A 22,642-nucleotide genomic window follows, 5' to 3' on the forward strand; every position below is an offset into this window, starting at 1 on the left:
AGATCTTTATTCGGATTAAGTGTGGACTGCGAGATTAAGTATGGCGCTCTGTTCGTGAACGAAGGGTATTACGGTGTAGGCCTTGTGTGCTTTATTTCATTCTATTGTGTGTTCGTGTGCCATCATTCGTAAAAATAAGCAAAAAAGAAGGGAGAAGGGCAAAGAAAAGGGAAGAAAAAAAAAGGAAAAAATAACAGTCGAGACAATGTCAGAGAAGACAGTCGACAGGGCGGAGTAAAAAGAGACAGGGCAGTGGAGGTGGAGAGGGAGACAGTGTAGAGACAGATGACTTAAATCACAACCCATTAATACGGGAGGAAGGCAACAGTTTACACAGAGAAAGATCAATGAGTAAACGAAGAACTGACTGCATAAACCCAGGACAATCGAAGATTACCGATTTCACCAGTAAAGAAGAAGACGAGCAAGAAATGGAGTAAAAAAATGAAGATAATCAGACGGAGTGTACTTATTGCTCAGCTAAACAGGATAGAGAGTAACACCTAAACAAATAAGCAACAGGTTGAGACACTGAATCTTCAAATTGAGAAGGTGTTATAGGAAATATTTGAACTCAGAAAAGAAAATGACTTTTTGAAGGAAAAAATACACACGCTTGAAATAACCAACGAAGACATTTTCGAGGATGTTGAAAGACTAGAGAAAAGGGTTAGAAAGGAAAAAGAACTCCGGAACACTTTGGAGCAGTATACAAGAAAGAACAATATACCAGCCGCCGTGGCGAAGTGGTTAGCGTCGCGGACTGACGGCTGGGAGGACGCGGGTTCAAATCCCAGCAGAGGTGGGTTTTTCGGCCCGTGGCCGGCTCCTACCCAGAGTTGAGTGTGCTGTGGGCTTAAATGGGGAGACTGGGACCACACAGTCGAGTGTCATCCACTCCAAGGATGCGTCTTTGGGTGTGTTGCTCTAATTACCTGACCAACACTGCAAGTGTCTGTATCTCTCGGGCCTGGTTAACGCCGGGATATCATTATGACAGGAAGCGTTGAGTACAGCCTTGTCACGCAGTCCCAAACCAAAATGGACCTCCACAGCAACATCGTTATCGTCATCCTCTTCCTCCTTTATCATCATCAATATAAACAAAACAGTCTCAATCAGTCTGTGGCCTTTCATGCCCTGCTCTCATGGTGACCTCAGTTTCGATACCCCTCCACTTCCGTGCTTGGGGTGAGTCCTGTCAATGTCTTCAGTGTCGGCAGATTTATGGGGGGCTGTTGTTTGAGGGACGTGGTGGCGGTCTCCACTCTGGGAGGGACGCTCACTCAGTCTGGCTCCGCGACTAAACCATTATTGTCGTTAGTAGGGGGCTTAGTAGATGGTGTCATAAGTACGTTAAATCAGAACAGGCACCACTGAACACCACCGAAGTGAGTCAGCAGCAGTGCAGGGTCTCCTCTGGTGTGTGGCCTCCTGGCGACCTACCATCGATGGTTCCCTGCGGACTGCCGACGCTGGAACTGTGACGGACGAATCCGGGTGTGGACGTGTATGGGGGAATCTAAATGAGCGGCGTGATAGTAATGCCACTGAAACGGTGCAGATGATGGGGCAGCAAAAAACAACAACAAAAAACAAAAGAAAGAAAGAACAATATAAAGATAGTGAATCTTCCAGACGATAGTCGGACAGTATCTTCAGAAGAAACACAGGAAAAGGTGATCAGTTTGATTCGAAGGGGTATGAAAATAGAATTCTTTCTTGCTGATCACATTAATGTTGCTCATAGAGTAGGGCCATTTAAACAAAATCAAAACCTGTTATAGTAAGATTAACAACAAGAAACATTAGGACAACCATCTTCAAAAAGAGAAAGGAATTTCACGGTAAAAATACAAATATACGGATCCATGAAGACCTGACAAAGCTAAATTTACAAAGGCTGTACGAGTACATAAATCTTCCAGGAGTTTTGTCAACATGGGCGTTTCAAGGAAGATTATACTGCAGACTGGACAACGGGAAAACCATATGTTGAGTGGGTGGCCTAGGCCAGAGGAATAGCCCAGCGGGCGGGGAGGGGGGGGGGGGGTCCAACCAAGAAGGGCGGTCCAAGCAGGAGGGATGGTCCAACGTGCGGTCCACCCAAGAGGGGCAGTCCAATCAAGTGGAGCAGTCCATCCAAGAGTAAGTCTCGTAGGCCAGTGAACTGGTGGAGTCTTTATGATATGTGAGGCCAGATCGAATCGGACCTCAGGTGTTTTAAAGGTCCATGGTGGGCTGTTTGGGAACGTAGAGAAATCTGAGATGCCACCGACATCCAGATCAGCATTTTCCACGTGGAGGGATGAAGTTTCTGTTGCCTTCAAATTTCTTGCTGAAAGGGTGGTTGAAGACACGACCGACGGCATGATTTTTCGGATCAGAAAACAGTTTCAAATAATTAATTATATTCAGGGTCAGCTTCAATCTGCGATTAGAGAGGCGGTTCCCCCGCCTCTTACAAGCTGTGCACAGGGGTGGTGCAGAACGCGCCGAAGCTGAGACGGAGCCCTTGGTGGTGTATCGGGTCCAGCAATTACAAATAAGCCGGTCTGGCCGAGCCGTAGACTACAAACCCGTAGTCCAGAGGTGCAAATTTGTTGTTGTTGTTGTTGTTGTTGATTGATATGGATACTTATATTGCGGTCGGAGACTAATTTCTAAGCGCTTTACAAATACGGGGTCATTTGCAAAAGAAGTTGCCTACCTGGGTATAGCCAACTGACGGCTGACACAGGGCGCTCATCACTCGTTTCCTGTGTCATTCAATCAGATTTCACGCATGCACACATACACACTCAGACAGACGTAACATTTTACGTGTATGACCGTTTTTACCCCGCCATGTAGGCAGCCATACTCCATTTTTTGGGGGGTGCATGATGGGTATCTTCCTGTTACCATAACCCACCAAACGCTGACATGGATTACAGGATCTTTAACGTGCGCATTTGATTTTCTGCGTGTATATACACACAAAGGGGGTTCAGGCACTAGCAGGTCTGCACATATGTTGACCCAGGAGATCAGAAAAATCTCCACCATTTACCCACCAGGCGCTGTCAACGAGATTCAAACCCGAGACCCTCAGACTGAAAGTCCAACGCTATTACGCCGAAAAGTGTTTTCATATCAGTGCCCCAGTCCTTGAGTGCGATGACTCGGATGATGTTCAGAGCTTATTGGCAGGAGGTTTTCAGTTGTTTAATGTGGCTGAGGAAATTCAGCTTCTAATCAAAAATGACACCCAAATTTTGGCGTCCTTTACCGCCGGGATGGTGGATTTTCCCAGACGGATTTCAGGGTTCAAATAGAACTGTCGAAAGTTGTGAAAATGGATACACTGAGTTTTCGTGGAAGAAAAGGTGAAGCCGTTCTCCTCTGCCCAGCACTGAATTCTGTCTACGCAGAGCTGGAGCCGCATTCAGCCACACATATAAAATGCCGAACTGGATGTCGGCGGCATCTCAGATTTCTCTAAGTTCCCCGACAGCCCACCGTGGACCTTTAAAACACCTGAAGTACTATTCGATCTGGCCTCATTCCGTAAAGTCTCCACCAGTTCACTGGCCTACAAGACTTACTTTTCCGAACTCAACTACAAATTCCCCACCTTTCAAAAAATCTTCACTGACGGTTCCAAGTTGGAGGACGGAGTCGCTGCATCTGCGTTCTGTCCCGCCTTTCCTGACCAGCCCTCAACGGAACACACCTTACCAGTGGTTCGTCCGTCGGGATCAACGAGGGCCATCTAGTCATCCTAGGGGTGGGTGGGTTGGGCTCTGTGGGTGCGCAGATGACTGGTCAGCCCAATCCGCGCCCGGAAGGTTCTGACGCAGTGTGGACAGGGGATGGTGGCGGCTGTCGGGGACTTGCTGGCACTGCTTTTCCTGGCCTGTCTGCGTTGCTCTGCTGCAGCGATTCTGTTGGCCTCACAAGATTTGGCGCCTTTGTGGACAGCTGAACGCCACTTTGGTCTGTCCATTGCATTCAGCTCCCATGTGTCGTGGCTGATGATGAAGGCCTTCAGAGAAGCTTTCAGAGTGTCTTTGAAGCGCTTCTTTTGGCCTCCATGGGAGCGCTTGCCATGTTGGAGTTCGCCGTACAGCAGTTTCCTGGGGAGCTGGTGGTCTGGCATGCGAACTACATGGCCTGCCCAGCGCAGCTGGGCCTGCATCAAGATGGTGTAGATGCTGGGCAAGTTTGCACGAGTGAGCACCTCTGTTTCAGGGATCTTCTCTTGCCACTTTATGCCGATAAGTTTTCTGAGGCTGGTGGTGTGGAAGTGGTTCAGCTTTTTGGCATGGCGTTTATAGACCGTCCATGATTCACATCCATAGAGCAGTGTGGTGAGAACTATGGCCTTGTATACTTTGAGCTTCGTCTCCAGGGTGATGCCTCTCCTGTTCCAAACGTTCTTATGGAGTCTAGATGTGGTGTAGCGTGTATGGATTTGTCCGAACGCAGTGACGCCTCCTTGAGAAAGTGAAACTGAAACTTATGGAGTCTGCTGAAGGCAGCACTGGCTTTGGCGAGTCTGGCATTCACCTCGTCGTCGATGACAACTGTACGAGAGAGTGTGCTGCCCAGGTATGTGAACTTGTCCACCGCGTTCAATCGTTGCCCGTTGATGAAGATGTTTGGTTCAACGTAAGGCTTTCCTGGAGCTGGCTGGTGCATCACCTCAGTCTTCTTTGTGCTGATTGTGAGGCCAAAGTTGTCACAGGCAGCAGAGAACTTGTCGACACTGTGTTGCATGTCAGCTTCGGAGGCAGCGTTGAGAGCGCAGTCGTCAGCAAACAGGAAGTCGTTGATGGTGTCTGTCCTCACCTTGGTTTTTGCTTGAAGCCTCCTGAGGTTGAAGAGTGAGCCATCTGTGTGGTACCTGATGCCAATGCCTACGTCAGCGTCTCTGAAGGCACATGAGACTCAACAGGGTGGGGGCAAGAACACACCCTTGCTTGACTCCGTTGGAGACAGGGAATGGTTCTGAAGTCTCTCCGTTGTCTTGGACTCGGGCCAGCATCGCATCGTGTAGTTGCCGTATGATGGTGATGAACTTTCTGGGACATCCGTACTTCTCCATGATTCTGCTAACAGTATCGAAGGCCTTGGTCAGATCGACATAGGTGGAGTAAAGGTCGGCGTTCTGTTCCTGACACTTCTCCTGGAGCTGCCTGGCAGCAAACACCATGTCGATAGTCCCGCGTTCTTTCCGGAAGCCACACTGGCTCTCTGGTAGGAGACCTTGCTCAAGGTGCGCTATGAGACGGTTGAGTAGCACTCTGGCCAGAGTCTTGCCTACTCCGGCACATTCTAAGATTATCCGTGTCAGTGTCAGCAGGATCTTCGCTTTCCAAGACTGTTTCTTCCTGCTGCTGCACTCCACTTTTGGAAGTAAAAATTCCCCAGTTAGCTTTGTCGTTGTTCAGGCGACACACACGCGCGCGCACACACACACGCATAAACAGTGGAGCGGTGGCCTTGTGACCGACTTAGAAACGAGTGTCACGGGTCTTAATTCACACACAGACCGAGAAGTCCTATGAATAGCCCAATAAACCGTTCATAATCCGGAAATAGAGCTTTATCCACAAAACTGACAACCTACTGTTGGTATGACTGTGAGGATTTTTTTCCAACTACGTTTAATCTAAATTTGGTATAGACAGACAAAATATTTCCAGAGAAACTACCATGTTAACGTTTACTACACACACACACACACACACACACACACACACACACAGTGGAGCGGTGGCCTAGTGGCCGACTAGGAAACGAGTGTCACGGGTCTTAATTCACACACAGACCGAGATATTCGCTTGCACCGCCCTCTTCCATTATGCAGACCTCGAGTTGTGGTCTGTGTGTGTCATTCGGATGAGACGCTGAACCGAAGTCCCACGAATAGCATGCACGTAGCGGACGCGAAAAACCAAAGACAACAAGAGAGTTATCCCTAGTAAAATTCCGCAGAAAATCCACTTCTATAGTAAAACAAAACACACTTGCACACAGAAAAAAAGGAGAGAGAAAAGAGGGTGGTGATGACCAACGCGAATTCCACGAACAGAAATCAGTGCTGCACAACAACAGATATATGATACAAAGGAATGTCTCTTTAGACACAGTGTGCACTCACTCGACACAGATACATATCATATGCCGCGCACACATGGTGTCACAGAGTTACTAATTGTGTTGATCAGTATCCATCTTCCAAAAACAATACATCAACAACAATAGCATTCATTATGCTTCTGTCTGTTTTATATTTCAAAAAGCAATTTAATGTACATACCAAAACAGAAAACATCCTCATAACTCATTTTGAAAAACTCTCTCTCTCTCTCCGTTCGCTACCGTGTTTCGAGACCACGGAATTCAGAATTCAGTGTTCAGGGGCCGAGGTCTTGTCGGGTGCGTAGCAACGTTACGCATTGGCGGAGGCCGTACGTACAACGTTGCCCCTAAAGAGGATGGGCATGGCGTGTGCGGAACGTAAAATTTGCTGCTACGTTCGACGTTCCTTTACGACAGCTCCCCCCCAGGCGTAAACCTATGCGTAGAACACGTGTCAGGAAGAAACATAGCGAACAGAGTATACTTTAGGTTACTGATGCGTCGAAATTTCAGACGTCAACGGATTCTGCGTGACCGTACCAACCCGTTTGATGTTTATGATGTGGACCTGTTTGCTAGGTTTCGTTTTCGACGGGAAGACATCGTTACTCTCGTCGACATATTTGGAGATGAGCTGGAGCATCTCCTCCAGAGAGGAGGTTCGCTACCTCCGTTGATGCAAGTGTTAGTTGCATTGCGTTTTTTGGCAACAGGGGGATTTCATCGAGTGATTGGGGATTTGTTCCAAATTGACAGACGGACAGTAGCAAGAGTTATTGATCGATTCTCCTCAGTGTTGTCTAGAAGACTGGGGGAATTTGTTAAGCTTCCTGTTTCACAGAGAGAAGCTGATGTGATGAAAGACAGGTTCTACCAGATTGCACGTTTTCCCAATGTACTTGGCTGCATAGACTGTACACATATTCCAATCATTGCACCTGTGGTCAACGAATTTGAATACGTCAACCGCCACGGCAACCACACAATTAATGTGCAGCTCATCTGCAATGCAGATATGGTGATCATCAACTGCATTGTGCGTTGGCCAGGGTCAGTGCATGACTCTCGCATTTTGCGTGAAAGTAATCTTTTTCGGAACTTTGAAGGACCACAGGCTCCACTTCAGGGTGTATTCCTTGGAGACAGTGGCTATATGATTCGCCCTTGGCTCTTGACTCCAATCCTCAACCCGGACGGCTGAGGATGTATGTATTCACACATACATAATATGTCTTCTGAATCAAAGTTGTACAAAGGCTACATTTCTAAGAAATCCATGAGAAACAACACATATGTAGAGTTTGTAATCTTACCATGTTAGTAGCATGCACATCGAATAGCTGTTCTTACCCTGAATCACCAAATACCACTCAGAGAGAGAGAGAGGGAGACAGAGAGAGACAGACAGACAGACAGACAGACAGACAGAGAATACTTACGCTTTATTCCTTCTAGAAGACATGACTCGTCCCCCAGAATGTCCAAAACGACATCGTGCCACCACGGAATGTCAGGAAGAGGACCGCCACCCGTGGGGGGGTTTTTCAGTTTGCTGCGGAGACGGATGGCATTGAGTCGAAGATCGGACCTTTTTTTTTTCACTTTCTGGGTCGGCCTGTGTGTTTTTCCTCTGGCATTGACACAGTTTGCAATATCCTCCCAGAGTTGTTGCTTTTTTTTAACCGTCACTGCGTTGTTCAGCCTGCAGAACAAGGCTGAAGCATGTTCTTTAACAAGCTCCAGCAAACAACGAATCTCCTCTTCCGTAAAATTTGTCGTCCTCTGTCTTGAGCTTTCAGTTTGGTCTTCCATGTTAGCAAGAGCAAGAGGACGAGATGTGCAGCGGAAACGGTTTTCCCGTTCGCTTTAGCTATTTTTAGCTTAACGTCATACGTACGCTTCACAACGCACGACGTAGCTCCGCGAGCAACTAAGTATGTGTCATGACCACACATTTACGCATTTGCGGAACTACGTCGTGCGTTGGCTTTCCGCGTTCGTAAGTTGATGCGTAACTGTCTTGATGTACGCATCCGACAAGACCTCGGCCCCAGGTAACGCACATCACTTCGATCTGTCATTTGACATGATCAAAGGAACCCGATGTCGAACACATTAATGGCCAGTCTGTCGACGTTCATGGTGCTAGAGTGGGACATCTGGTGCCTGGTGCAGGGCTGTAGAGAGAATGTCTTTCCGTCCACGGCCATCCTCTGTGATAAGGCCGGGCCTGCGTGGAGCGTCGTTCGTTGAGCAGGGAGAAGATTCTCTGTACATCAATACGTCTGTGGGTCATATGATGCCCAGAGTGCCTCACAAGCACTACACAGTAGGAAATGTGTGCAGTCTGACGTGTTGAGGTGCCTCTTCGTTCCGCAGAAAGATGGTGCTGTGGATGCTGGCCTGATACACGGACATCTTCTTGTCTGCGTGCGAACTGTTCTCTTCCACACATGGTGGAACCGAGGGCACGAACAGCATGTGCCGTCACATACCACTGAGCCGTTCACTGTGTTTGTGGAGCTGGACACCATGCTAGACAGCTCCAGGGGGCAGTTTGTCGTCAGAGAGGCGACACTGTTCGCTGTCTGCTGCTGGGACGTCAGGGGGCTGCAGCCGTTTTTCTGCCACGTCTTTCCAGTTCACGCCCTGACCAACATTACACATGCACAACCATATCAGTGTAGTGCTCTCTCTCTCTCTCTCTCTCACACACACACACACACAGACGGACGGACGGACAGACAGACAGACAGACGGACAGACAGAGGAGGGTGGGTGTCTGCTGACTGGAGGGAAATACTGAAAGAAAGAAGGAAAGCGAGTGAGATAGAATTAATATGAAAGAAATGTCAAACAGACTGAGGAGACACAGAGACAGGCAGATAGAAAGGGAAAGTGGGAGGAAAAGTATCCAAGTTTCATCACATCTGTACAACCATGCAAATAACAACACTATAATGAGTTGGTAAATGTAATCAAGTAATATGATGAAAATATAACAGACAATGCGCAACAAATAATGAAAAGAACAATGTGCAAACGATACAAAGAATACGAAGCAAGTAAGACAAAGAAACCATGCAAATAATGTTCACAACAGCATGCAAATAATATCAATAACAGTATGCAAATAATGCCGAATAATTTATGCAAATAATAAGACCAATAGCACAGGACCAACGCCTCGACTACACCACCCTTCACGGAACAGACCATAGCCACGAACAATTTGACCTTATGGGCAAAATGCCAATTGGCCGTTAAACTCGCCCATACGGCAGACCAGTAGCGTAATGCACAAGTGAAAGAGTTCACGAGTCATGCGTCTCAATACCAAAAGGCATGATAAAAAAACAACAGGGTTCTCGGTTACAGTGTCTGAGCAAAACTTGACAAAGGCCGACTTAAGCGGTAACTGATTTCAGCGACTAATACCGAAAGATCTGATGAATGGCAGTTTCTGATTCCAGCATCTACACAGTGGTGATATGGTGGACGAGAACACGACCATGATGCACGGGTCCCGGTGTGATAGCTTCAAATTACCTCCTCTTTGGATTTTACCCCGGCGTCATTCTGGGCTAGGGTCATTTATGGCTAGTCAAGATTGACATTTTCCAGTTAGAAATTACCACCTTTCTAGGGGTTAACCATTAAAAAAGGAAGGGGGTAGTTCTGTGCCAGCCTTTACTATTCACTCTCAACTGCAGCTAAATGAAAGTAAAGGTGGTGGACACGTATTTTGATAACTTGTGAAGCTCCTGCCCACAGCAACGTGGAGAAAATAAGGCGAGGACAGATCTGGGCAACCCCACATGACACTTTTTTTACATTACGAAAAAGTAGATGTAGAGGTAGTTCTAGACAAGCTTGCGCAGCCCGCCTCCTCCCCTCCTTATCACAACATGACAGAAGTAACAGGGAAGAGTCGTTTTGGGTTCCCACCCCCAAACCCCCACTTCCCTCACTACAACATGGCAGCAAGAAGGGGAATGCTTGCTCTCTTCTAGAGTGTACTGACAACCCCTCCATTCCTCTACATCACAACATAGCGTAAGTATCTTCTTATGTTCGTTTGTAGTCTGCGACAACCACGTTCAATCGTGTACAAGAGTGGGATTTTTTACGTGTATTTAACCCCGCCATGTAGACAGTCATACTCTGTTTTCCGGTGAATGGCAGAAGAATGAGGGATAACTCTCGGCTAGATGCTACTGGCACCACTTTCCCCCTCTTCCCTCTGCAATACAACATGGCGGCAAGAAGGGAATGGAAGCTCTCGTCCAGCTTGTAAAGCAAGCACTGTGCCTGTACTTTCATCCCTTCCTGCTACATTCCTTTCAGGGACAGCTTTTCATATGATTCAGGCTTCAGGTTTGTTCATTGAAAACCCAACGTGAACACCCTCCCTCCCAACCGAGGGTTGAATATCAACGGGGGGAGGTGAGGTCAGGTCTGACTGGGCCAAATTCAGCCCGGGTGTCATTCCAGCGAAGTCTATAAAGATCCTAAGACTAGCATGGATCAAGAACGGGATAGGGGAGAAAAACTGTCCAAACAACAAAAATCGAAGAACAAAATGATACAAAATGCATATGCTAAATTTATCCCCAGTTCACTGGAAGTTAATGTCAGCTAAGTAGGGGTGGGGGTAACTTCTAACAAGGCCAAATGTACCCCTCCCCAAAGGGACATGGGAGGATTAACTCACTCAGTAAGGCCAGTCCTCTCTTCTCCTCTGCACAGACCCCTCGGATGTCCAGTGGGTGTCTCAATGACCCAACCTTTAGCTTCCGTCGTCAGAATTGTGGTATTCTTTGTCAACATTCACCTCTTAGTATAAGAGCGTTCCGCTTGCAATATTTTGATGATGGTAATTGGGATGAAACGCTGTTAACGTCGTCTCTTTCGCCGTTCGTATGAAGAGAGTTAAAATCCAAGTATGAGGACCTCACATCTGACCAGCAGAAGTTTCCACTCGGGGATCAGTCCAGGCTAGTCTGCAAAGACTCTGGGGTTAATGTGGACTCACAGACTTGACGCAGGGGTAAGAGCCAACTGGGCATGAATAGGCTGCTATACCGGGTACATCAGGCTACGACTAAGACTTTAAACACAATATTCATTTCGTTATATATCCATCAATTCATTTTACTCCACTGTTCTCCTGACTATGGTGGTGTGAGTGGTAAGACGATAAACCCATGGTTTGTGCAAGACTACCCACAAGAAGAGAGTTATCTCTGGCAACATAATGTTGTGAAAAAGAGTGGTGGTGGAGGACTGCAGGAATGTGTTTTTATGGTGCAGCAGAGCAGAACAAATTTCATACAGTCCAAAGAGAAATCTTGTGACAATGAACACACACCACAATACCACCAGTCCAGTCCAGTTTAGTCCAGTCCAGAACAATACAATGTTGAACAGTCCAGTGCAGTGCAGAACAGTACAAACGTAACAGTTCCTGATTCCGGCGTCTGAATTTTTTTTAAACTGAGAATCTTTAAAAAAGGAAAAAGAAAAAAAAGTTATGATTCCAGTATCTGAACACTGGAAAATAATACTGAAGACAGATATCCTGATTCCAGCGTCTAAACATCGAAAGACCTGACAGAGGGCTGAATTGGCATACCTTGAAAAAAAGGTGGGTCTTGAGCTCATAAGCTCCATATGTTCCCAGTCGCTTTGAGCAGTCAGTGAGCAGCAGTTCGCTGATGAAATCCCGCGTCACAGTATTGAGCGTGTGAGGGATGTGGGCTACTCCTGTCTTCATGCCCCTGTATAGACACAATAGTCAATGATAAGGTTTACAGTACAGAAAGACTGGTTTTTAACAAAACATTCAATAAAAACAGAACCCGAAAAGACACAATATGTAAAGATATGCATAATAAAATACGTTGACCATTTTCATGTAGAAATAATTGACCTGGGACTTTCATTCGAAAAAAAACAACAAACAACACACTACAGATAATACATAGTTATTGATCAATACATTGATGAAATAGAATTCCTGAAAAGAATTCACCAATAGCGACATGCAAAAACATTATAAAAACAATAATGACAACAAAAAACAAACAAACAAAAACACGAAAGAAAGGATGGACCATTTTACAGTGAGTCTTCTTTTTTTTCTCTTCTTTTCTTTTTCTTTTAACAATGTCAATCAAAATGTTCAAGTCTACAGTTGCCATTGGCACAATATTGTTAACATGGCTTTGTAGCACATTGTGTTGCACTGTGTTGTATCGTATTGTTGTGTTTTGTGGTGTGTTGAATGGCATTCTGTTCCATGCCATCCCCAACCCTTCTCTTTCCGGGTGTCGCGATCGTGTGTGTGTGTGTGTGTGTGTGCGTGTGAGAGAGAGAGAGAGTTTGTGCAACACGTGCACCTATGTGTAAGAAGGCTGGTGCCTTATGATGAGTTTTCTGAGTTCTGAGTTGTATGGACTACTTACTCAACCAGGCTGGTTCTGAGCTCTTCCCTGGTGACGTCGGCCCAGTCCTTGTCCCCAAAGCCTACTCCATACGGTAAGTGACTCATTCCCAACAGCATGTGGAGGGCCATCACCCCCAAGGAATAACAGTCCCGGGCCTGCAAACCACACACCCCACGTCAGCACACAGCCCGCAACGATGTCCGTTCACAACCCGAAATGACGTCAGCACACAAACAACCCGCAACGACGTCAGTACACAGCCAGGACCCACGTCAGCACACAACCCGTAACGATGTCAGTTCACAACCCGCTACAATGTAAGCACACAACCCGCTACAACATCACACACAGCTCATAACACAACCCATACCAACACAACCCACAACAACATCACACACAACACATAACGTCACACACAAACCATAACAACGTCACACACAACGCATACTGTCACACACAACCCATAACAACACAACCCATAACGTAACACCCAACACACAACAACGTCACACACAACCCATATCGTCACACGCAACCCATAACGTCACACGCAACACACAACAACATCACACACAACACATAACAATGTCACACACAACCCATAACAACGTCACACACAACAACGTCAAACACAACACATAACATCATACACAACCCATAACAACGTACACAAAACCCATAACACCGTCACACACAACCCATAATGTCACACGCAACACATTGAACTTGTCTTTTATACGTACATTCTAGTTAATTCAGTATCCACTTTAAAATATTCATATGAAGTGAATACGTCGATGGTGTATTAGTGTCACTGGGTGTATTTTGTCCAGAATTTGTATTTTCTTTTTTTTTAATTGTGAACAAGAAAAAATGAGGTCATGCCATCTTCAAGCCCAAACATCAATTGTCATTTTCTGGATCGGATCCTCAATGAACTAAACTGTTCATGATGTGGAAATAGGCTACAGTTTTATCCGGAAGACTTATAACCTATTACTGGTATGACTGTGAAGTTATTTTTCCTCCCATGTTCAATCCAAATTTGGTATTGGCAGACAAAGTATTTCCATGGAAATACACACACACACACACACACACACACACACACACGCACACACACACACGCACACAGCCGAACATTGGATTATTACATAGATTCACGCTGTTTACACAAGTGAGTCAAAAAAGAGAGACAGATGCCAGCCTGACCTTCACATAAACTTAGTGTGCTGTCCAGGCCTCGAGACACAGTGAGGCAGCCAGGCGCACCGTGACACAGACAGACGGACAAACAGACTGAGGCACGGAATACTCACACACTCACGCATGGATTTCTTCCATTCTGGGATCAGCACCTCTGGTGCCATGTATTCCAACGTTCCCACCATCCACGATGATGCTTTCTTCTGGCAGACACAAAACCCAGCATCACATCCCTCTTGTTAGCGACCACACAAATGTATACCCACACCACCATCACCACTTTTTCTTTCAGGCACCTAAACTACTAAAATTAAGGAAACGGAACAATTTCAAGGACCACAAGAAACTGATGTCCAAAAAAGATTATCAGATGGCCATGTCACGGAAGAGGTTAACCTTAAGACGAACAAGAGGCAAAACCTTCATTGTTCACGCGTATTTCCTGCTGGACAAGAGAGAGAGAAAGAGAGAGAGAGAGAGAAAGAACGAAGAAGGTATCAGTCCTTCAAAAATTCAGTTCAGTTCAGTAGCTCAAGGAGACGTCACTGCGTTCGGACAAATCCGTATACTACGCTACGCCACATCTGCCTGACCAGCATCATAACCCGATGCGCTTAGTCTGACCAGAGGCACTAAACTTAGCGAGATGAATCACTCAGCGCTTCGCGTGAAGCCGCCGCGCGAGCAGCTCTCGCCCGGAAATAGTATGCGCCCTCAAGCGGCCAGACAGTTACGGCAGCAGAGGAAATGGCTTGGTGTTCTGCTGTAAACTGCAAAAACTCGCGCAAAAAAGGATGGACATTGTTCCGATTTCCCAAAGATGAAGACAGGTAAGCGTTTCATGATTTTGTTTAATGAAGTATCGTGTTGATATGGACATTTATGTCGTTATTACATTCGTTAGTCAGAGCTTTGTTTAGCCGAGTGTGCAAAGTGAAAGTAGTTTTCAGCAAAACCGAAAGTAGAGCTGTGAAAGGTATCCGTGACGTTTTGTGATTGTGACTTTGGGTCTGGGACAGACAACATTAGAGCGGCATCAAAACTGAACCCAAAATGAGGCACTGTTTTAGTGATTAGAACCATAGTGATGCATTGATATAATTATGCAACACTGAATGTGTTGCTATGGTTGTAGTGTAGTGGTTATGGTAGACTGCTCAGCTAGCAGTCATAGTAATAGTAATCACTACTTGCAGTAGACGCCAGTCAAATCTTTCTAGTAATCAGTAATCACTCAGTTTAGCAGGAATGGCAGTAATAGTAGAAGCAGTTGCAGGAGCAGCAGCAACAGCAGCAGTAGTAGCAGCACCAGCTTTGTCATCATCATCATCATCTTCATCATCATCAGTAGTAGTTGTTGTTGTCGTGGTAGTAGTAATAGTACTGAGAAGGATGAAGAGAACAACTGAGGATGAAATGATACCAGTTTCTATAAATTGAAAACTGAATGAAAATAAATATTGAAATGCTATATTGCTTTTTTTGTACAGATGCAAAAAGTGGGTTCAGAACACCAGGCGAGCTGATCTACAGGGAAAAACCAGCGAGTACCTGTACACTGACTGCAAACTTTGCTCTGAACATTTTGAGCCAAATCAGTTTATGAATCCCAGTGCGGAAAAATTGAGTCTTGTGTGGAATGCTGTCCCCACATTATTCAACATTCCAAATCCACCACCTAAAGTCACAACAAAAAGAAAAATGCCCTGTCGACAGGATCACCCTGCAAGTTCCAAAAAAGCCAGAACCAGCCATGAATCACAGTAAAAAGCAGGTAATTTAATTTACTGTATATATTTGTATGTTTTTAAATTGCTGTAGCTTTTATATGTACAAGTGTTTTGATATAATTATGTCAGACTTGTTATCTCTGTGATAATATTATTTAGAACTGTGTATATCACATTGTGTGGGGTGTGGATGAGGAGAGTGAAAAGGTAAAACATAAATGAACATATATGTCATTATTTCTGTCGCCTTGTCAGTGTTTCTCTCTCTCTCTCTCTCTCTCTCTCTCTCTCTCTCTCTCTCTCTCTCTTTGCTGTATCTCTTTTAAAACCTATGGAGAATCTGCAAAATTATGTCGATAACCCACGTATTTATTTTGGGGGACATGCCGCAGACAGTCAACACACGCACATGCTTTTTCTGTGTTGCTTCTCCTTTGCGCCTGGCTGCTATCTACTGTCTGGGGGAAGGGAGAGGGTGGTGAGGGACGCGGCGCGCCGCGAGCGAGCGAGGCTTCAGTTTTGCACATAGGGGAAAGAAGGGAGTGTGCCCTCTCCCTCCTTCTACACTCTCTGGTCTGACCTTGGCTTGGTGCAGAATAAAATAAGATATAACAAGAAAGGCAAGGGCTTCAAGACTCACTTGTGATACACTTTAAAAAAATGTAATCGTTAAAATGTGTTCTGTATTTGTTATTATATAGCTTCGGGTAAAAAAAAAAAGAAAGAAAAAAAAAAAAAAATTCCTGATGGCAGATTCGAACCCCGCGTGTTCGGGTGAGAAGAAACTGTCTTACCCAATACACTATCGTGGCTCCTTAACTGGCGTTAAAAAAAAAAAAACATTTAAACATGCTTTTTTAAAGGGCGATAAATCGATTGCGGTATTTGCAGTGAGAACGCTGTTTAAATCATATTATTCTGGTGTATCTTGGGCATTCAAAACATCTTCAAGGGCAATAAAAAATTCTTTTTAAGTCCGCGGTAAAGGAGACGTGCTTATCGCCGCAATCACACTGCAACATTTAGCCGTTTCCTCTGGAAATGTACAACACGGTCGATTCAATTTCTCTTTTATGTTCACTCTAGTTTTATAGTTTTAAAGTTGATATAAAAATTGAGTATTTTGTTAAACTAATAACATGTAGAGCCAAGTACAAGTACTTCTAAACGTCGTATGAAGTGAAAAGGACTTCATTTTGAGAAGTCAAGACTGGAAATTTTTACGTTTCATCAAGGGTATTAACTCTCATGGTTTATTATTTTTAACTGTGAATTCCGACTGATTTTGTTGCTATTTTTATGGCAGTTTGAGGTATAATCCAGTAAGTGATGAGGCGTTCACAAATCTTTCTCTGAATAAATATTTAACGGTCTCCTTCTCCAACTTTCCATCACATGTTATCGTGTATTGTCGATTGAATATAGGACTGAACGGGCAGGTCAACAACTTGAAACAAAATGGCGTCCTTCGCGTTCGCGAGGAATATGAGCACCCGCTTTGAATATGTATAAATATGTTTACGCAGTTGATTTTTGCCCATGACCTTCAGGGCTCAGCCAGTAGATCTATAAAGTCCACTCGTAGTATTGATTTTAGTATTTTCCGAAAAAGACCATTTGGGCGAATGAACATAGCGAAAGCCCTGTACACTGAGAGTAAAACACACAAGCTTTTTATGTATTGAGTATAATTTCAAAATGTAATGTTTAAGAGGAGAAAGATCAGTTTGAAGCAAATTAACCCCCCTAGCATTAATTACAGATTAATTTCCCTTTTTTACTATCTGCATCAAAGACATGCACCAGAAATATAACTTCCATGCTTAGCAAAAAAAGTTCCTGTTTGAACAAAAAATGATCAAAATGACTGCTCTTGTTGTGTCAGAATATCAGATCAAAGTGCCAAATTTAGAGAATAAAAAAATATAAATATATCAGTAAATTCAGTTTGCATATGATTTGGCTTCTTTAAAAAAAAAAATTGTGCCCATCCCAGAGGTGCAATATTGTTTTAAACAAGATGACTGGAAAGAACTGAATTTTTCCTATTTTTATGCCAAATTTAGTGTCAACTGACAAAGTAGTTGCAGAGAAAATGGCAATGTTAAAGTTTACCATGGACACACAGACACACACAGTCGTATAAGTAGTTGATTCAATCACAAATTGTATAATAATAATAATTATTATTATTATTCATTTTATTTTCTAACTTAGAGTTTCTTGTTTTCTTTTTCCTTATACCCTCCACACACTATACCCAACATACACATATTCTCCTCCATAATGCCCCCCATTCGCAAACATGCAATCAGGTTATGCAGTGGAATGCTAGATCTTCACAAATTTACCATATCTCATCCAACATTTGGCAAATAATAACTACCAAACACTTATATTACAATCACTTAATGTTCAGAAGAATAAATTACCCAAGCTTCCAGGTTATTATTATCCATCTGTGCACCAGCATGTAGATACTGCCACAAAAATCAGTGCCGCACTATATATTCAAGAAGGAATAGAGTACAGTGTATGCTCTCCACCAGCACCCAACACCACTCCAGATTTTAATTCATGCGCGGCACGTGTTAAGTTCAGTGATCACCTTACTCTACGTGTCGCCTCTGTGTATTTACCGAGAGGCCCTAACGAAGTAAATACGGAATGGTTACATAATATTCAGGATAATGAAAAATGGTTGATTGTGGGGAGATTTTAACGCCCATTCTCCTTTTTGGGACAAAGATTGTGGAGCCTATCAGTTACTTGTAACCGCTTTGTAGAAAATATTGTTGATTCCTCCTTGAGCCTTTTAAATGATGGCAGCGTTACCAGAATCCCTGATATTGTCACTCACAAGACATCTGCTATAGATCTGTCTTTCATATCTCCTACGTTGTATTCAGAATGTAAATGGACGACATATAAAGATACAATGGGAAGTGATCACTTACCGATCATCATGACTTTTAATGAAACTCAAAGACCTTCAGAATTTCAAAAAGATAAAATTCCAAGATGTAACTATAAAGATGCTAACTGGGAGAACTTCGAAAGTATGCTTGCTAGCTATAACACAGAGTTCATAAACACCGCGGATATAGATACATTATATTCCTTCTTTACTGACACCATTTTACAAGCTGCCGACATATAAATTCCAAAATACAATTCACTTAAATCAAGCAAGCATTCAGGAAATATTTGGTGGACACCAGCCTGTGAAGCAGCAGTAGATAATAAAAAAAAATCTAAATTTATAACTTATCTGAACAACAAATCACCAGAGAATCTTACTGAAAAGAAAAAGGCAAACCATCATAGCAACATGGTCATTGCACAGGCAAAAAGACAATACTGGTCTTCCTTCTGTAATAGGGAGATTTCTGATCATAAAGATACTAAAAAGGTATGGAAATTTTTTTTTAATGAAATCAAAGAAGGCATAAATTTGCCATCTTGTCCTATTAAGATAAAAGAAAAAGATTTCCCGTCCAATGTAGGGAAGGCAGAAACATTTGTAAAAATGTTCTCGGAGTCTATGCGATTGGAAGGTCTCTCACTTGAAAACAGAAAACACAGAACCGAAGTTTCAGTTTTCAGTTTCAGTAGCTCAAGGAGGCCTCACTGCGTTCGGACAAATCCATATACGCTACACCACATCTGCCAAGCAGATGCCTGACCAGCAGCGTAACCGAAGAAGAGAGCAAAAGTAATTATACAGATCCAAGTCCTAATAAAAGTCAGTACATCAATGCTCCACTCACACTCAACGAGGTTAAAGAAGCATTAGTATCCCTCCCTAAAAAGAAAACATCTGTAGGACTTGATGCAGTCTCAAAAGAGATGCTGAGACATTTACCAGAAAATGTTGTTTTTATTGTTTGAGATTTTTCAAAAGTGCTGGATTGATAGTTTAATGCCAACACAATGGAAACAGTCTATTGTGATACCAGTTCATAAACAAAGAAAATGCAAAACAGATAAGAGCAGCTACAGGCCAGTTGCACTAACATCACATACGGGTAAACTAATGGAAAGAATAGTTTTGAGAAGGCTGATGTACTATTGTCATAAAAAATAGATTATCGCAATTAACCAAGCGGGCTTTCAAAGAGGTAGATCTGCAATTGATAATTTCGTAAAACTTAAAACACATGTAAAACAACAATTCGCTAGAAGAAAAAACGTTCTTGCAACTTTCTTTGGTGTGGAAAAAAGCCTATGATCAAGTCTGGCATGCAAAGTTACTCTTTAAACTGAAATCTGTTGGCTTTTCAGGACATCTCTATGATTATATCAAAGATTTCCCGAGTAAAAGAAGTATACAGGTACGGGTCGGGAATACGTACTCAAATCCTAAAACTCTTCACATGGGATTACCCCAAGGTTCTGTTATTGCCCCTGTTCTATTTAATCTTATTGAACGACTTACCTAAACACTTATCAAAAGATGTGATCCTAGTGCAATACGCAGATGATATATGTATGTGGATGAATGTAACTATGAAACGGAATACATCCGAAAGGGCTTTAAACTACATCAAGAAATATTTCCAAAGAGAAATAGATTAAACAAATATACTGCTGATAATGGTCTTACATTATCATCAGAAAAAACCCACGTTATGCTTTTTAACAATGGTACAAACCCAGAAGAATTACCAACATTTAAGATTGAAAATTAGACAATTCAGTATAAAGATACTGTTAAGTTTTTAGGATTGATACTTACTTCAAAACTAACTTGGAATAGCCATATTGAATATATCATAATAAAAGCAAGGAAATCTTTAAACTTACTAAAAATTGTGAGTACTCAGTACTGGGGACAAGATACAACGATTTTGAAACATTTATCATCATCACTTATTCGATCCAAACTATCCTATGGACAAGAAGTCTTTTTTAATGTTCCAAAATATTTGCTAAAGAAACTTCAAAGCATAGACTGTAAAGCATATACACTTGCCCTTGGAGTACCTTTCCATACATCGACCCTCGGAACATACAAAGAAATAGGAGTACTACCTTTAGATGAATACCGAAACCTCGCATGTGCTAAATACGTATTGAGAAGCTCAACAACTGAAAATTATACATCAGAGGAAGTAAAAATTATATCCGAAAACATCTTCCTCAAAAGAGCTAAAAAACCAAAAGAAAACATATCTTATTTAACACCCATTGGCACGTTTGTGTCAAACCTGTTCAAAAAGTCTAAATTTAATTCAGATGACGTAAACACACAGAAGACCGTAAGTCCATACCCCATCTGAGAAATGAATAAAGCACATTTTGACGTTAATCATACTCACATTAAAAAGAATTAAAATCCGAATATCATGGCAACGGAAGTCCGAGTACACCTTCAAAATAGATACTGTGATCATTTACAGATCTACACAGACGGCTCACTATTAGACAATGGCCAAGCAGGTTCAGCTTTCGTCATACCAGAACTGAAAACGGAAAGATCATACTATATTGGTAAAAATCGTTCAATATTTACTGCTGAACTTATTGCTGTTCTTATGGCTCTAAATCATATTTTTGATCTTCCAATTTGCCTTCTACAAGTCTTGTTTTGCGTTGATTCCAAATCTGTATTATGTGCTTTAAACTCATCAAATTGTAAGGAACAAATCAAAGATCATAATAGAAATCAGCCACATTTTACATCTGTTAAGCTTGAAAGGAACACATATTACGTTTTGCTGGGTTCCTTCATATCTAGGTATTCTCTACAATGAATGGGCTGACAGGGCTGCAAGAAAAGGTGCAAAAAACGAACAGGGAGCCATAGAACTTGATGTGCCTCTATCTGTACAAGAGGGTTATCGAATACTAGAAAAAAACATCGTGGAACAAAGTCAGGGAATTATACCAGGAAAACGGCAAAGCTTTAAACCATAGTGTAATTAATGTTCAACGACCGGGAAATATCAGTCAAATACATGCAGTAATTCAATAAGATTAAGACAGATTCATACATTATCAAACAGGATAAAACTGAACGCTTTTATAACTAAGTTCAGCAAAGATGTCTGATGTATATGTGATGTGGAGAACATATTTCTAGCAACCACGTAATATTCGAATGTCAGAATCCAAAATGTTTTTTTTGCCAGACTTCACCAAAAGTTCTTTTGAATGTGTTATTAACAATTCCAATATGTTATTTGTTATTGCAGAAGGATTGCTGCGTAGTCCTATATGACATTTGTTATAGTTGTTATAGTTTGTTTTTCGTCTTATATCACTTCATGTGGAAAGACGTTAAACTGAAGACAGGAAGAAGAAGAAGAAGAACAAGAACAACAACACACACACACACACGCACGCACGCACGCACGCACGCACGCACGCGCACGCACGCACACACACACACACACACACACACACACACAGATAACCAAACACCGGGTTAAAACATAGACTCACTTTGTTTACACAAGTGAGTTATTAAAATGAATGAATAAATGAATAAATAAACAAATAAATAAATGAATGAATTAAGTAAAACTAGACATGAAAAAAAGATAAATAAATAAAATAAAATAATATGAATATCACTGATTAATTAAAACACACACACACACACACACGTATCGCAGATTCCACAAAACACACACACACACACACACACACACACACACCAGATATGCTACAAATAACAGTCTCACAGATATGAACGCACAAACTAATTCACACAATCTCAACACTACAACCTGCACATAAAAGCAATGAGTCCCAACACACACACACACACACACACACACACACACACACACACACACACCAGATATGCTACAAATAACAGTCTCACAGATATGAACGCACAAACTAATTCACACAATCCCAACACTACAACCTGCACATAAAAGCAATGAGTCCCAACACAAACTCGCACACATACACGCACACACATACATTTATACCCCCGCACCCCCCCCCCCCAACCCCCCCGACCCCCATCACTCGCACACATACACGCACACACATGCATTTATACCCCCGCACCCCCCCCCCCAACCCCCCCGACCCCCATCACTCGCACACATACACGCACACACATGCATTTATACCCCCGCACCCCCCCACCCCCCAACCCCCCCGACCCCC

The 22,642-nt window shown here is 43.1% G+C and overlaps 1 protein-coding gene across 1 annotated transcript; it reads right to left on the minus strand.

The window, feature by feature from the left end:
* Window positions 1-8,664: 8,664 nt before the first annotated feature.
* On the minus strand, window positions 8,665-13,948 carry LOC143287872 (uncharacterized). The gene is made up of 4 exons (XM_076596109.1): window positions 13,898-13,948; window positions 12,597-12,733; window positions 11,765-11,909; window positions 8,665-8,778 (listed from the first exon to the last, which is right to left on the minus strand). The coding sequence occupies exons 1-4, from the start codon at window positions 13,946-13,948 to the stop codon at window positions 8,665-8,667; spliced, it is 447 nt and encodes a 148-aa protein (XP_076452224.1).
* Between the last annotated feature and the right edge of the window lie 8,694 nt (window positions 13,949-22,642).

This window comes from Babylonia areolata, chromosome 12 (genome assembly GCF_041734735.1).
Source record: "Babylonia areolata isolate BAREFJ2019XMU chromosome 12, ASM4173473v1, whole genome shotgun sequence".
NCBI lineage: Eukaryota > Metazoa > Mollusca > Gastropoda > Neogastropoda > Buccinidae > Babylonia > Babylonia areolata.